We start from the raw sequence: 14,300 nt of genomic DNA on the forward strand, positions 1-14,300 counted from the left end.
ATCTCTCTCTCTCTCTCTCTCTCTCTCTCTCTCTGTGTGTGTGTGTGTGTGCGCGCTATACATCTCTTTGACCATCACAGTTTTCATTCTCTCTTCTTTTCTCTTTTATTCTCTCTCTCTCTCACTCTCTCTCTCTCTCTCTCTATCTATCTACCTAATGCACTTTGTCCTCCATCCTTCATTCTTCTTCGTCTGTCTTTCTTTCTTTTTGTCACTTTACACTTTTTGTCTTTTTCCTTCAGCATTACTTGTCCTTCTTCCTTTTCCTCTTACTTTCTTTCCCCCTTTTTAATTCTTTCTTTCTGTTTAATTTTTTTCTCTATTCATTATTTTTCAGTCACTCTTCCTGGTTTTTGGCCTTTTCCCTTCTTTCTGCCACTGTGTCTGTCTCTATTCAACTTTCTCTCTTTTCTCCTCCGTATTTCTCTCACATTCATCTGTCTTCATCTTTTTTTTTATGTCACTCCTCCTGCTTCTCTCTCCCTTTCTCTCCTCTGTCTTTGTCTTACTGTTTCTCGTCCTTGATCCTCTTTTTAATTCCTTTTTGTTTCCTTCTCTCTCTCTCTCTCTCTCTCTCTCTCTCTATTAGAACATCGAGATGGACAAACAGGACTAAAACTTTCACCTAGCTAGCTTTTACATTAGAAGTTCACAGGAAAGAGACAGGAGGAGAGAATGACGCAGTGAGTAAATGAATGCGTTTCTTCTTTTCATTATTCAACCAGCTAATTAGGCTGCATTCTGGGTTTGTGTTTGTGTTTTTTTTTTTCTTCATTTCATTTGGATATGAGTTGTATTTATTAAACGGAAGACCTGTGTGTCTCTCTGTGTCTCCCTCGCATTGTTTTTATCTCTCTTTAACACATATTCTACAGGGACACGTTTCTGTGATGGGCGCGAGGCTAAAGGCTAAGCAAACCTACATCAATAACACGCTGCATAAACACAACCATAATGACACACACAGGAGGAGCTGGACATGAGATAAGATACGGTCAATCAATCACACACACACACACACACACACACACACACATACCACTCTACCATTCTTTACTGAATTCAGACGAATTACTGAACACTAAATGAATGTTAATTAACATGGTCTTTTATATCCTTGTCTGAACATATTTCCTTTCATATACAGTGTGTGTGTGTGTGTGTGTGTGTGTGTGTGTGTGTGTGTGTGTATGCAAACCCCTGCAGGCTTCAGTGTTGTTCAGTCCCTCCAGCATCGTCAGTATGTTCACCAACAAGCCAAGACCTGTTACTTCAGAAATCCTGGAAACCTTCTGAACTTCTGCGTTTTTTTTTTTTTTTCCATTTTCACTCGAAGATGCCGACTGATACAGTATCTGCTCTCGGTGTACAGTCCCAGCCGAGGGAATGTAAATTTTAAGACGAATCGACCCGGGCAGCTTGATGTGAATAATGTCACTAAAGAAAGGTTGGCTTACTAATCAATGAGTTCCTTCTTCTAATGCAGCAAGATGTTTAAACTCCTTCGGGAAATTTCTATTGTCAGGCTGATAAAGGCTGGATTAAGAGAGCCTGAATGCGAGGTTCTTCTCTTTGAAAGACTGGATAATGGCAATCAATCTTGTGATCACATCTTGACAAGGCAGTTTTCCTTCCTCAATAAGAGAGCGTTTTATTGGATCGATAGTGCAGCAGGGCTTGAATCACGGCTCGTGCTGGTGCTGTGCTCAGGACTTTAATTGCTTTTAACTGAAGTGCCATCATTTATCCAATCAGAGAACCTCTTTTCTTTCTTTTTTTTTTTTTTTAGTTTCATATGTGTATTTTATGAGCAAGCCAGATTCATCTGAACTTCCTATGCGTATAATGTTAATGGAAAGTTTCTGCCATCTTCTAACTTGGCAAATGTAAAATCCTGATATGAAAGGGATCTCTGGTTATTACATCAGAGTGCAGATGCCTAGATAGAGCACCTGATTGGGGATGGACTGGATAAGAAACACCCATATCTGAGGTTTAAAGCAAAATTGGCTGGTTTGGAGATGAGCTAAGGTTTCTTAATGATGAAGAATACCACATTGTTGTTGAATTCTGGATCTCTGATTGGTCAGAAGGTGTTGATTAATTTTCTATAACAGCAGCCCTGACAGTAGTGCAGGTTTATATTAATGCGCTCGTTCTGAGACCTTATCGTTTCTATAGCAACAGCTCGTTCACGAGGCCGAGCCTCTACGAATAATAACGGGATTTAAAAATGTGTGTAATTGTTGTTGAGGTTTTCTGTAAGGAGATGTTTATTTAACATTTATGGAAGGAGTCTCCAGTGTCAGAGATAAAGCTGTAATTTTAAGTTTTCTGACATCTTCAGGACAGAAGAGAGAGAAAAAAGAGAGGCTGGTGAAGGAACGACTGTTTATAGCTGCTATAACGTAAGCGAGAACAGGAACTAACTTGTCTCATGTTCCATAAAATGTAACAATGAATGGATAAAAAACATGATTATTGTTCTTTTATAAACAAAAAAATGTTTTTTTTAACTAATTGCTGTGGTATAAGAGGAATAAACCACTTTGGGATGTGTTGTTAAAGGAAAATAATCAACTTCAGAATAGTAACTGTTAGAGTAAGTGTTTTATTTCTTATTTACACTTTGGTGTGACAGGGAAAATGTTTGTCCTTAAAAAAACCATAAATGTAAAGTGTATATAATGATGAAAATTAAATTAATGAATAAAAAAGATAAGGCTTCAGTGGTTTTTGTAAATAAAATTAAGGAATTCTTCTTTTCTTGCAACACATCTTTACTTTACTTTTCATACTTTGTGATATTTTCCTTTTTTTTGGCCACCATTAAAGACTTTAATAAGAATTAATGCACTTGTACATGTGGAGATTATAATCGTCATTTAAGCATTAAAATGCAGTTATTTAAATATCTATTAGCTCTCACAGTGTAGAGTAGAAATGGATCCTTTTTTCCTTCAGGTATAATACATTTCATATATAAGTCATAAAGATGGGGTTTATTTATTCAAAACCTATAAATAATGGATGCTTTAAGATGAAATATGAGGAGGTGTAGAGGGCTCATCGGTGAAACCCTTTGGACTGTTTCACCTGAATAAAATTCTGAAAATGAAATACAAAAAAAATTAACAATAGACTGCTCTGGATTTATATAGAGTATATATATATATATATATATATATTTCTAATACCCAAAACTGTGGCATTTAAAAAAAATTGTGACATTTTTATCTGCAGAAATAAAAAAAAAAAACAGAGAACAAAAGTGCATATCAATACTTAATAGTCTATTCCTGTACTGAAAATGTCAGACACATTAATAATATTTAGATTTTTATATATTGCTATAGGTACTGTGCAGTATGTGTGTAGTGTATATAGAAATCATTTCATTTTTACTCACTTATTATCACTTACAGTACATTACAGCAGCTATAAACAGATTTTCCATCATCAGCCTCTCTTTATTTCTCCTTCCTGAGAAAAAAGACAAAACTGCTCCTCTGTCCTGAAGATGTCACAGCTATACCTCTGACTGTTACAAAGCGCTGACACTGGAGACTCCTTCAGTGCTGCGGTTTAACGTGTAATAATACAGCAAATGTATCATCCGCACACCGATTCATTCATCAGCAGGACTGTAATGTATTCTTTTCTTAAAACCAAATTCATACATATGGAGTGAAGACCGGCTCATTGAACACGGCATGAATGAAATTCTTTGCATTGGTGAGCTGGATAATTAATCTGAACAGCTAGCAGCTAGGTCTCAGTGTCTGAACATGGCTTTAAGATCTTCTGCATTCCACGTGTGTACTCTATGAGATGAAACTGTGAATTCATCCGATGGCATTAATCTTTCTCCAAGTCCTGACGTTTACAACCTAAAGCCATTCAGTGTGAAATTATCATCGCCCCGGAAATCCGTTCTCAGAGTCCATCTTGGTTAAGAGATCTCACCTCATGAATTTTAATTTTGGTGCATTAAAATCAATGACTGAAGTTCAGCTAAATCGGCGTGGTCATTAGCGCCGCTCATGTCATGACAGCTGGAAGATCGGGGATCTCCATGGTCTGTAAACACGCTCACTGTGATCATAAATTATAATAATCTCATTACCTGCAGAGCTGTAACTGAAGACACGCGCTGTCCAGGTGAGCAAATAGGAGAATTATTTTGAGCAAGCTGGAATATATTACGCCTAACACTTCTAAAAGATGCACAGGATGGTACCTACACACTCCGTTTTGTGGGCGCTGGTGTATCCTGTCTCAGTTGTAAGCAATGTTAGATAAAAGCGTCAGTCAAATGAATAAATGTAAGTGATCTAGGTCTTTTTTTCTTAGCCTAACTTAGCTCTTAGATTAGCATCTCCCTTCAGCAGGCGCTGATTTATTGAGTTTGTGATTAATGACAATTATATTTCATCTATCCTGAGTGATTTTATCGTCTTATCATGATCCAGAAGTACTCCGCTTGTTAGAGCGGTGAGCTACGGAGCTCGGTATAAAGGCTGACTGATGTTAGCATTTTAGCAGTTAGCTTTTGCCCACTTGGCTCTTCAAGCAAACTCAAGTTATATCAACTCATAAAGATTAATGATGATTAGATTTCACTTATCCTGAGTGTCATGATGTTACACAGGTACTCTGCTTGTTACAGCAGTTAGCATCAGAGATCCATATCTCCATGGCTAATGTTAGCATTTAGCTTTTGCCCATTCGGTCATTCAAGTGATTGACCACCAAGTTGTAGCAGTAAAAACACGCTAAAGGAGGAATATGGACTGAAGGGGTGTTGGGGAGAGTCTATAAAATGACTGACAAGAGGCCCATCCAAATAATTCCAGTCCAAAGTGCATTTGCAGTTTTGTCAGCCACATAATACGCCCGTGCTGAGGCCATGGCTGAAACTATTATTATTATTATTATTATTATTATTATTATTATTATTATTTTATCATTCTGCAGATTTTCCAGGTCATTTGTACATTTTGGAGATAATGTAATAAGACAAAACTTAAAGTTACAGCTTTACCTCTGACTGTTACAAAGCCCTTACACTGGAGACTCCTTCCATTAACGTTAAATAAACATCTCCTAACAGAAAACCTAACATGTTACTATAGCAACGACAACATATTAGATCAAGCGAATTAATATAAAGCTGTGATTTGCAGCTGCACTAATGTCAGAGCTGCTGTTATAGAGAACGAATCAACACTACTCAGAATCCAGACCGCGACAGGGTGGTATACACTGGGGTATAAGTTATTAGTCGTATAGAGGATGTTGTTACATTCACATGTCCACTCTGACCACATGACCTCGAGGCCTAGCCACGATGACAACGAAGGTGAAAACAAGTCAGTGCTGTGAGAGCCTCCAGACTGCTTCTATAAACAAAGTCCGTCTCTGTCCCCACTGAGGAAGTGTCTTTGTGACTTCAATAGGCATTAACATGTAAACAGCGGCTAAATCTGGCTACCGTCGACATTCCTCGTAAAATTAATGAGCGGGCGTGTGTCTTAGGATGGGAGCGCTCTGTTCATATGCCCTCCAGGTCATGTTTTGAGTGTGTGTTTGTGTGTGATGAGGGTTTACAGAGTGTGTCATTTGTTTCCTGTCCAGTGGAGTTGGGCTTCACGTCTCCACGTCTCATGTATCCAAGCTCCCGTGTGTGTGTGTGTGTGTGTGTGTGTGTGTGTGTGTGTGTGTTCAGTGTTCTCTAAGTACCCGTGATTTATGATCCAGACCTTTTCAGTGACCACGTGAAGTTCCCAGCGCTGCAGATGTTTTAGTAATCACGATACATCACACACATCCTTGACTGAGTCACATCTTTATCATATTATCATATTTTCTCTTCTTTTTCGTTTCAGTTACAGACAAAAAAAAGTTTGTCACAGCTTATATGACATGTCCTTGTCAATAAAAGTCTATGAGACACATATAAGAAAGCAGACACACTGGCAACACACACAACATCATCAGCGTTAATAAATACTTTTGGCAAATCACCTACATTTTAAATAGCGGCACAGCGAGCATCAACTTTAAACCATGTACAAGGTAAAAGTCCACCAAAAGTATGTATCACGTGTGTGATCGTCCCGAGCATTTTTTGTTCCTTTTCCCTGCAGCACTGAGGAATTTTAGTCCCACATATCCATCGGAGATTGAAGTATTTTTAAAAAAAATACACACAGGACGTTGAGATTGGATTCTCTCAGGAATGTCTTTCCCATCCTGTGTAATTTATAACCTGGAATGGCACACTGGAGAAAAGAGAGAGAGAGAGAGAGAGAGAGAGAGTATGTGTGTGTGTGTGTGTGTGTGTGTGTGTGTGTGTTTGTTTGTTGGCAATCATTTCCTGATGTAGACTTCATCCTGTTCACAGCATTATGAGGACCTCTGACCTATGATGTCAGAAGATCAGGAATGTTTTTCTCTCAGGGATGCTGTGGGCCACGTGAATGGCACAAAGGAGTAGCTGCCACCTTTAAAATAATCCCTGTCACCCCTACTGTCACCCCAACCTTCAGATCTAATACCATCCAATTTTAAAAAAAAAAAAAAAAAAAACCTGACAAGCTGCCAAAATATAAAGTTATGTCAATGTTTACATGGGGAAAGTTTTCAGAGTCGGTACTTATGTACATCTTCTGCAATTACATGCACTTTTATATATTTGATATACTCAGTTTAGGGCCTCTTTAGGACCTATATTTCCCAGCTTCTTTACTACTTTATTTAATAATTCATTACTACTATTACTATATTACTTTAATCAGAAGTGGAAGTGGTAGCTCAGTGGTTAAGACGTTAGACTCCTGATTGGAAGGCTGAGAGTTCAAATCCCAGCACCGCCAAGCTGCCACTGCTGGGCCCCTGAGCAAGGCCCTTAACCCTCAACTGCTCAGATGTATAAATGAGATAATTGTAAGTCGCTATGGATAAGAGCGTCTGGTAAATGTAAATTTGCGTAATAAATTCAGATTTTCTTATCATTATTTTCCCCCGAACAACGTGTTCTTTTATGTTGCTATGTTTAGTAGTAGTAATAATTCATCAACTGGTTCCATCTACCAGCATTTAGCAGCTCTGCTTGTGATTCTCAGCATGGACCCCATGTCCGGTATTCATCACTTATGTGGACCTTTCAGAAACCTACCTCACGGGGACCAGAAAAACTGTTGGGACGAAAAAGCATCAGAATGTAACATGGCGAAACTAATTAGGTGATTTATGATCATGATGTATGTAAAATTTTCTACAGAAAAGCAGCAGCTTTTTTTTTTTTTTTTTTTTGCCCAAAGCTCTTTGTGGTTACGATAAAACTCTGTACACTATATACATACATGTGTGTGTTTGTGTGTGTGTGTGTGTGTGTGTGTGTGAACTCACTTTTACTGTTTAGTCCACATGGATGCCTTTGTTTGGCCAACAAAACCCAAAGGACATTAAACTCTGATTCTGAAAGGGACCATTTTCCCCCTTTGTGTATAATTTCTGAACTGTAATGACGCACTGAATGTGCATGTGTGTGTGCGTGCGTGTGTGTGTGTGTGTGTGTGTGTGTGTGTGTGTGTGGGTGGGTTGTGTTTTCATACATCTACCACAAGGACACCAGAAACATTTTGGGAACAATAACACGGGACCCCATAAAGGAAATGCGTTGCAGCATAGACGAAACTAATGAAGTGCATCACACAAATCACACTCATTTCAGCTTTGGCTGCCATTTTCCTCCATGTGGAAGGTTCACTTGGGTCCTCATAATGTCATAAATACACAGATGTTTGTGAGGTCGCTTTTCAAATCGAGCACTGTTATGAGATTTTCAGCTCTGCCTGCTGCTTGGGGCAAAGACAAAACCTGTTTCATCAGCAAGCGAAACAGGGGGTCGAATGCCAGTTTGAACATCTGTTCGTTTGCTCGAAAGCCTAGAATCTGCTTTCAGTTGTAATTTCGTCCTGAGTCGTCCTACAGAGTGGTCATGGGATTTTCCATAATGCACTGTGAGCATTTATCGGATTTAACGTTGAGAAATACCTTCAGGCTTCAAGTTAGTTCACAAACAGATGACTCTCCTGAGTGTGTCATGAAATAAAGTCTAAATTTTGGGGTTTTGCGTGCTTGATCAGGGACATATGATCTAATGAACAAACTAGCAAGCTAATCACTAGCTACTGAATTGCCTGCAATAGCTTAAGGTAGCGGTGTTCTCTTTTCTATTTACATAAAAGCACAAGTGTACATGCATTTGGGATACAGCCAAGCTTTCGCACTGTCATTCGTTACTGCAGTATGGTGGCTAGCGAGGGTCAAAACACACACATTATATGTCCACCAAGACCCCCCCCCCCCCCCCCCCACCTTTTTAAAAATTGATGATGTTCACAGTGTACAGCATTTGTTTTTTTTTTTAAAAGCATACAGTACTGTGCAAAAGTCTTAGGCACATGCAAAGAAATGCTGTAGAGCAAAGAAATGCTTCAAAAGTAATGAAATTAGATGTTTCTACATTAAAATAAATACTAGAAAGCGCACTAAACAGTAATCAATGCAACAAATAAAGTCAATAAACCCACGAAAGTCAATATTTGGTTTGACGACCCTTCGCTTTTAAAAAAATGAGCAGTCTCAGGCGCAGTGTGTGCAGGTTTATAAGAAATGAGCTGGAAGTGTTACTGAGCATCTTGCAGAAGCAGCCACAGTTCTTCTGGCTTCTTATTTCTGCAGCGAAACCCAGCAGCCTTCATTATGTTTTTATCTGAAAAGTGTCTCTTATGTAACCTGCTGCTTTCTTTACTGATATACAAACATTTTTCTGTAACATTTCATTTTGTGCTGGAAAACTAATGTTTGGAATCTAAAATGTTTTTGTACTGAATCAATAATGTAGAAGTCAGAAAATAAACAGACTTTTGCACAGTGCTGTATATGTGTCTTTTAGTGTGTGTAGTAGTGTTTATCTACCACATATTTCATTTTTCTATTATAAGAAGCAATTTTTATCCCTTTTTTTTTTGGAACACATTATCATCAAAAACCTCAAGAGGCCAAAGTTTCCTCAGACGTCGCATTCCTGTGTCCCTGCTGGATGGTCCGTGTTGTGAATTCGCTCCTCTAAGCACATGTCCTCGGTCAGAGAGCTGCAGTTACTGGTTCCCTCTTGCAGCCCCGCTCTGCCGATCCCTTGCGCCAGTGCTGCACCGTTCCGGCAGCTAATCACAAGCCGGCGGCTCTCCTCTGAGGGCGGGACCGACGCTGCGGACTCGGGGGTGTCGGAACGTTCCGGCGGTAAAGCCACGTTGACACTAGCACTCTTGCCGTGAGCCGTCTGGCTGTGTGTGTTACGATATTCCTCCTCGATGTCTTTCCCGAGCTTCCAACGCTTCCATCGCTTCAACATCTCATTCTGTACCTGGATGAAGACATAAGTTACATTCAAGTGATGAATTCAAGTGAAAAACATTGTTAACATGAAGGACTGACTGAAATCAAACATGGAGCTCTCACCTCTTTGTTGACAAAGCAGTACAAAATGGCCACCAGCAAACCCTGTGTGTGGAGAGATCGATATCTGTCAAATGCTAATACATGTTTTCATCAATACGCATTTATGTTGTGGCCATTTTAGCTTAAATGGTAAATTTAACTTAAGTTCAGACTGTTACAACAATCTCATCTAATGTATGATCTATTATGGAAGTCCGTTTCCACTTTGGTGAGGAGGAGGAGGAGCAACATAAACATGACTTAAGGTTAGATTATTACTTCTGCTAAGTTAGCAAGCTAGTAATGGGAAACTAAATATAAGACCATTTAATATGGAATTTATTTTCGACTTTTAAAAGGAGTAGGATGTGTCGGTCAACTAAGTAAGCTAGCTTAGAATAACGACCTGCAGTAACTCTAGCTAGTTAGCTAAATAGCCATAATCAGTACGTTTAACTCAAGGGCAGATTTGTACAACAAGAGCTAAGTCAGCATGCTAGCAACCACCTGTGGTACCTTTGTCTGGTTAGCTAACCTAGCATCATCAGTCAACATTAATTAAGGGCAGATTGTTACAACAATATGGAAGTCGTTCACCCTCTGATCTCCGACCTGGAAGGAGCTGAAGAACAGGTCATAGAAGAGGCGAATGAGCCGCAACAGAGATTCTCTATCCACAGACTCGTCAATGACGAAGGTGAAGAGGATGGCGTGAATCCCCAACAGTGGAATGAGTGTAAGTGTGGATTTAGCCAATCTGAAAAGGAGATTTCATTTCAAAAGTTCATATAATATGGAGTTTATTACCTAATGTATAATATCTTTAATCAAACTACACAGGATGTAGTGAAGTCATTACCTGAACTTATAGTCTGTGTACCTCATCTGATGAGCCTTAAGTTTGGACATCAGGATCTTTATAATTCTAATAAATATAAAGAAATTAATCTGAGAGAAAGAGAGAGAGGGGGAGAGAGTAGAAGAAGAAAAAAAGGCTGTTTGTAAGGCACATTATTCATGCAAACAGAACAAATTCTACTCTTAAATAAAGGCTGCGCTTGGTATGAGAAATAAGTGTGTGTGTGTGTGTGTGGTGTGAACCTGTTAGCACATGTGTTAGCAATCTGTTAGCTAGTTAACACTGTCCAACTGGTGAAAATTGGAGAACACACACTAACAACGGGGGGAGCTTGTAACTTATTAGTGAACTGAGCACAAAACTGAGCTTTGTTTTTGTGCTCAACCGCAAAACCATCTGGAGCGATCAAAACATGTAGCTGTTGTTCACACCATATTGTGTGTGCTAACCACAGTTACTCTTATTAAAGCCCTGGAGAGATGACAAAGTTTCTGTCAGTGTATGGAAGAGCGACTAGCCAATCACATCGCAACCCTTCCACATTCTATATACACAGAAGTTACTGACTCTGTAAGAAGTGGGTGGAGCCTCTGAAACTGAGACTATTTGTGCTTATTTGCAAAGTCTTGGAGGGTTTACAGCTTCAAGTCCACGGTTCGATCCTGAGATCAGGCTACTCTCTGTGCGGGTTTCCTCCAGGTTCTCAGGTTTGCTTCTACCTCCCAAAAACATGCAAGTATCAGTGACTCTAAATAACCTCTAGATGTGAATGAGTGTGTGACTGCGACACACCTCACACCCAGTGTTCCTGAGATAAGCTCTGGATCCACCAGAACCCTAACCAGCGATTATGAACCTTGTTATCTTCTTTCCTAGTTTCTCCTACTATTGGGTGCTAGGTTGTTGTTCCATGTTTGCTGCTTTTTCTAGTTTAGCAGGTACTTCCAGGTCGTCTAGTTTCCTATTTACACCTCTGCTTGCCTGGGTTCGACTTCAGCAGATGGATGGATCTGTCAACATCACCTGTATCTTCTTCAATCAATTCTGCATTTACATCCAACCCCCTCTGACTCAATTTCAAAAACATCATTATCATTTTAATAGATCGTTGTTGGGAAACCTTTTTCAAACCAATGTCAGCCAATCATAATAAATTGCCTAGTTAAACCAGGTATTCGTGTGACAGTAGATAATACACGCATAAGCTATTGTCGGTTACTTCCATAACTTTTAAAGCAACAAATTAAAGATATTCTGCGTGTCTTACCAGATAGGCAAACAGGATAGGCGAGCGGATGATCCACCAGTAGCCCATGTTTACGTTCTTCTCCCAGCATCTGCACACAGAACACAAACGGATCACGAACTGGATTCACCACTGCAGATGTAAACACGTTCCAGATCATACACTCATTAATCATTTCATACACACACCGTGGTTCAGGTTCAAAGTACAAGCGGGGATCAGAAACTTGATGAAATGGAATGATATGGAAATGGAAACCTTGTTTGATTTATTTTATTAAATTTATGATGATCATCTCAACAAATAATTTTAACTGAGTCCTTATCATTCCATTTGTCCCTCAGCAGGAACCCTCATAGTTTCTATACAGAACTCTATAACTGATTTTCCTACCAGGAAGGCTTTCACGTAGAACTCAGTTATTACGCCAGGAACCCTTAAACATCCACAGACTGTTTGAGCCTTTGAGGGTCTCTATAGTGTCAGTCCACTTGTCCATTTTCGAGAAACCCTTAAAGGTTCTATGTAGATCCCTGTAACAGCGAGTTTCCTACTAGAAAGCATTTCAAACAGAATCTTGTTAGGAAGCTGGGAACTCTCTTCAAAACCCAAAGAATATATAAGGGTCCCTAAAGTATTGTTCCACTTGTTCATCTTGAGGAACCTTCAAGTGTTTCATACAGAACTCTATACCGGTGATTTCCCCACAAGAAAGGTTTCAAGTGGAACCGTATTAGAGAGCTAGGAAGCCTGAAAAAGTCCAAAGAACACGTGAGCGTCCCTAAAGGGTCTTTTTTTTTTAAAGCTTGTCCCTTTTAAAAGTTCCAGGAACCTTTCTTTAGACTGATATTTATAGTGTCTCATGATGGACAATTTGTGAACTATTTGTGTCGGTCTGACAAATTAACTGAAAATTCGTTTCTTATCAGAAATGTTAACATGAGGCCTGATTGTGTCCCTGTTACCCTGCATACACTTCCGCCCTGTTTTGCATACCACTTCCATATATGGTAAACGTTTCGGTTTTTTGTTATCCTGTTGCCATGGTAGTTGATTAATCTCACCTGTTGCTTCTTACACCTGATTAGTCTCTGAGTCATTTCTGAGCCCAGTTTCTTAGTCGTGTCCCTTCCTAGTTCCAAGTTTTGACTTTTTTTTCAAAGGTTTTTTTTTTTTTTAATTTCATCTCCTTGCCTTCAGGCTAGAACCATAAGTATGATTCTCAGACCTAATAACACACTTCACTCCACATCTGCATGATAGAACAACCACCAGAACTATGAAGAAACTTGATTCCCAACACTATTCACACAAACACATATATTTTTATTGAATGTGTTTTACATTTTAAATATTCAGCCCTAGATGTAACATGGAGCTGGTGAAAATGTGAATCAGAGTTTTAATAACTCTTCCTGCTGAAACCATGACAATGAACAAGAATAACTGTTTATTCTAGGCTGCTATTTTCCTTTCATTATCTCCGTTAAATGAATACTTCTACTTGCACAAAGATTTCTTGGCCTCGCTCACTTAAAGTAATTAATTGTGCCAGAAAAGGTTTTGCTCTTAAGTCACGTGAAACCTTTCAATAAAAATAATACCACACACTCCTGAGTCTTAACTGCTGTCCTTAACCTGATTCTCTATCCTGAGTGTTCATTAGTGCTCAAATGGTGGAGTCTTGTTGGAGAAACAGACAGAACTGAACTCGTGTTTGATTATCAGCAGCTCTTCCTAATAGAGCTGACTGAACATTAGTTTATCACCTCATAAAGGTCTGTGCTCTGACACCTCCCACACTGAGCGCAGGTTATTCATATGGGCAGCAAATGATAAAAATAAAATCCAATTACTTTTCAATGGAAAGAAGCTCTTATTCATTAGAAACCCATGAAACAAAAAAGCTCTTATTCACACAAATGGTGTGCTGAAACGTAGTCATGGCAACCAGATCAGGTGATTATTATTAATGCTGTAGCAAGTTTTAAGTTTATACACACTGTACTTTATTAAAGTGCCTTTTTTCTAAAGAATCCACTTACACACACCACCTGCGATGCCACTCAAGCAACTAAATCATGCTCGCGAGATTAGTTTTCACTCGCTAGATTAGCTTTCACTCGCTAGATTAGCTTTCACTCGCTAGATTAGCTTTCGTTTGCTAGGTTAGCTTTTGGGTTAGCGTTGTTTTAACTCGCTACATAAGCTTTAACTTACAAAGTTGGCTTGTGCTTGCTAATTCGTTTTCACTCACTCGTTTATTCAGACTCAAATACAACGTACATTGACATGACTGGTTACACTGGCACTTACACAAGCATTACCCGAGGTTAGCCCCGCCCACTTTACAAGAAAAGGAAGGGAACTAATTTCATATAGATGCTGGAAAGATAATTATTCAGAATTTAGTTACAGATTTAATTATATAATTTTACCGAATGGTTTTCAGTTTTCAGTACTTACAGATCATTTTCATACAGATACTTCAGTGTCACCCACGGCAACACGAATATCACCGGCGCACCTGGAATAAAAAAAGTGAAGTCTATGAATATATAAATATAAACGTCAACTCAGCCAGAAGCATCACTTCCAATCCACATCCAAATGTACGTAATGTAACAGTCTCAGTGAAGGAGGCGTGGCCACTGTACCTGTCAGTCTCAGTGAAGGAGGCGTGGC

General features: G+C 39.1%; 1 protein-coding gene and 1 long non-coding RNA gene across 4 annotated transcripts in view; one reads left to right on the forward strand and one right to left on the reverse strand.

Annotated features, from left to right (window-relative positions):
- The first annotated feature begins 349 nt into the window (after positions 1-349).
- On the forward strand, positions 350-2,722 carry LOC113537457 (uncharacterized). Its single transcript, XR_008301051.1, has 2 exons — positions 350-683; positions 876-2,722. It is a non-coding gene; the product is annotated as an uncharacterized LOC113537457 (long non-coding RNA).
- A 3,110-nt stretch (positions 2,723-5,832) lies between these two features.
- The window catches only part of gcgrb (glucagon receptor b), a 35,338-nt gene continuing 26,870 nt past the window's right edge, over positions 5,833-14,300 (reverse strand). For 2 of the 3 annotated variants that reach the window (XM_026931861.3, XM_026931860.3), the window contains exons 9-14: positions 14,082-14,142; positions 11,637-11,706; positions 10,370-10,458; positions 10,108-10,267; positions 9,532-9,573; positions 5,833-9,436 (exon numbers count right to left, since the gene is read on the reverse strand). In XM_026931861.3, coding sequence (XP_026787662.1) covers positions 9,083-9,436; positions 9,532-9,573; positions 10,108-10,267; positions 10,370-10,458; positions 11,637-11,706; positions 14,082-14,142 — 776 coding nt within the window. In that variant the 3' untranslated portion in view covers positions 5,833-9,082. The remainder of the gene's footprint in view (positions 9,437-9,531; positions 9,574-10,107; positions 10,268-10,369; positions 10,459-11,636; positions 11,707-14,081; positions 14,143-14,300) is intronic. The other variant, XM_026931862.3, reaches the window with a different exon arrangement.

Source organism: Pangasianodon hypophthalmus, chromosome 26, assembly GCF_027358585.1.
Source record: "Pangasianodon hypophthalmus isolate fPanHyp1 chromosome 26, fPanHyp1.pri, whole genome shotgun sequence".
Lineage (NCBI taxonomy): Eukaryota > Metazoa > Chordata > Actinopteri > Siluriformes > Pangasiidae > Pangasianodon > Pangasianodon hypophthalmus.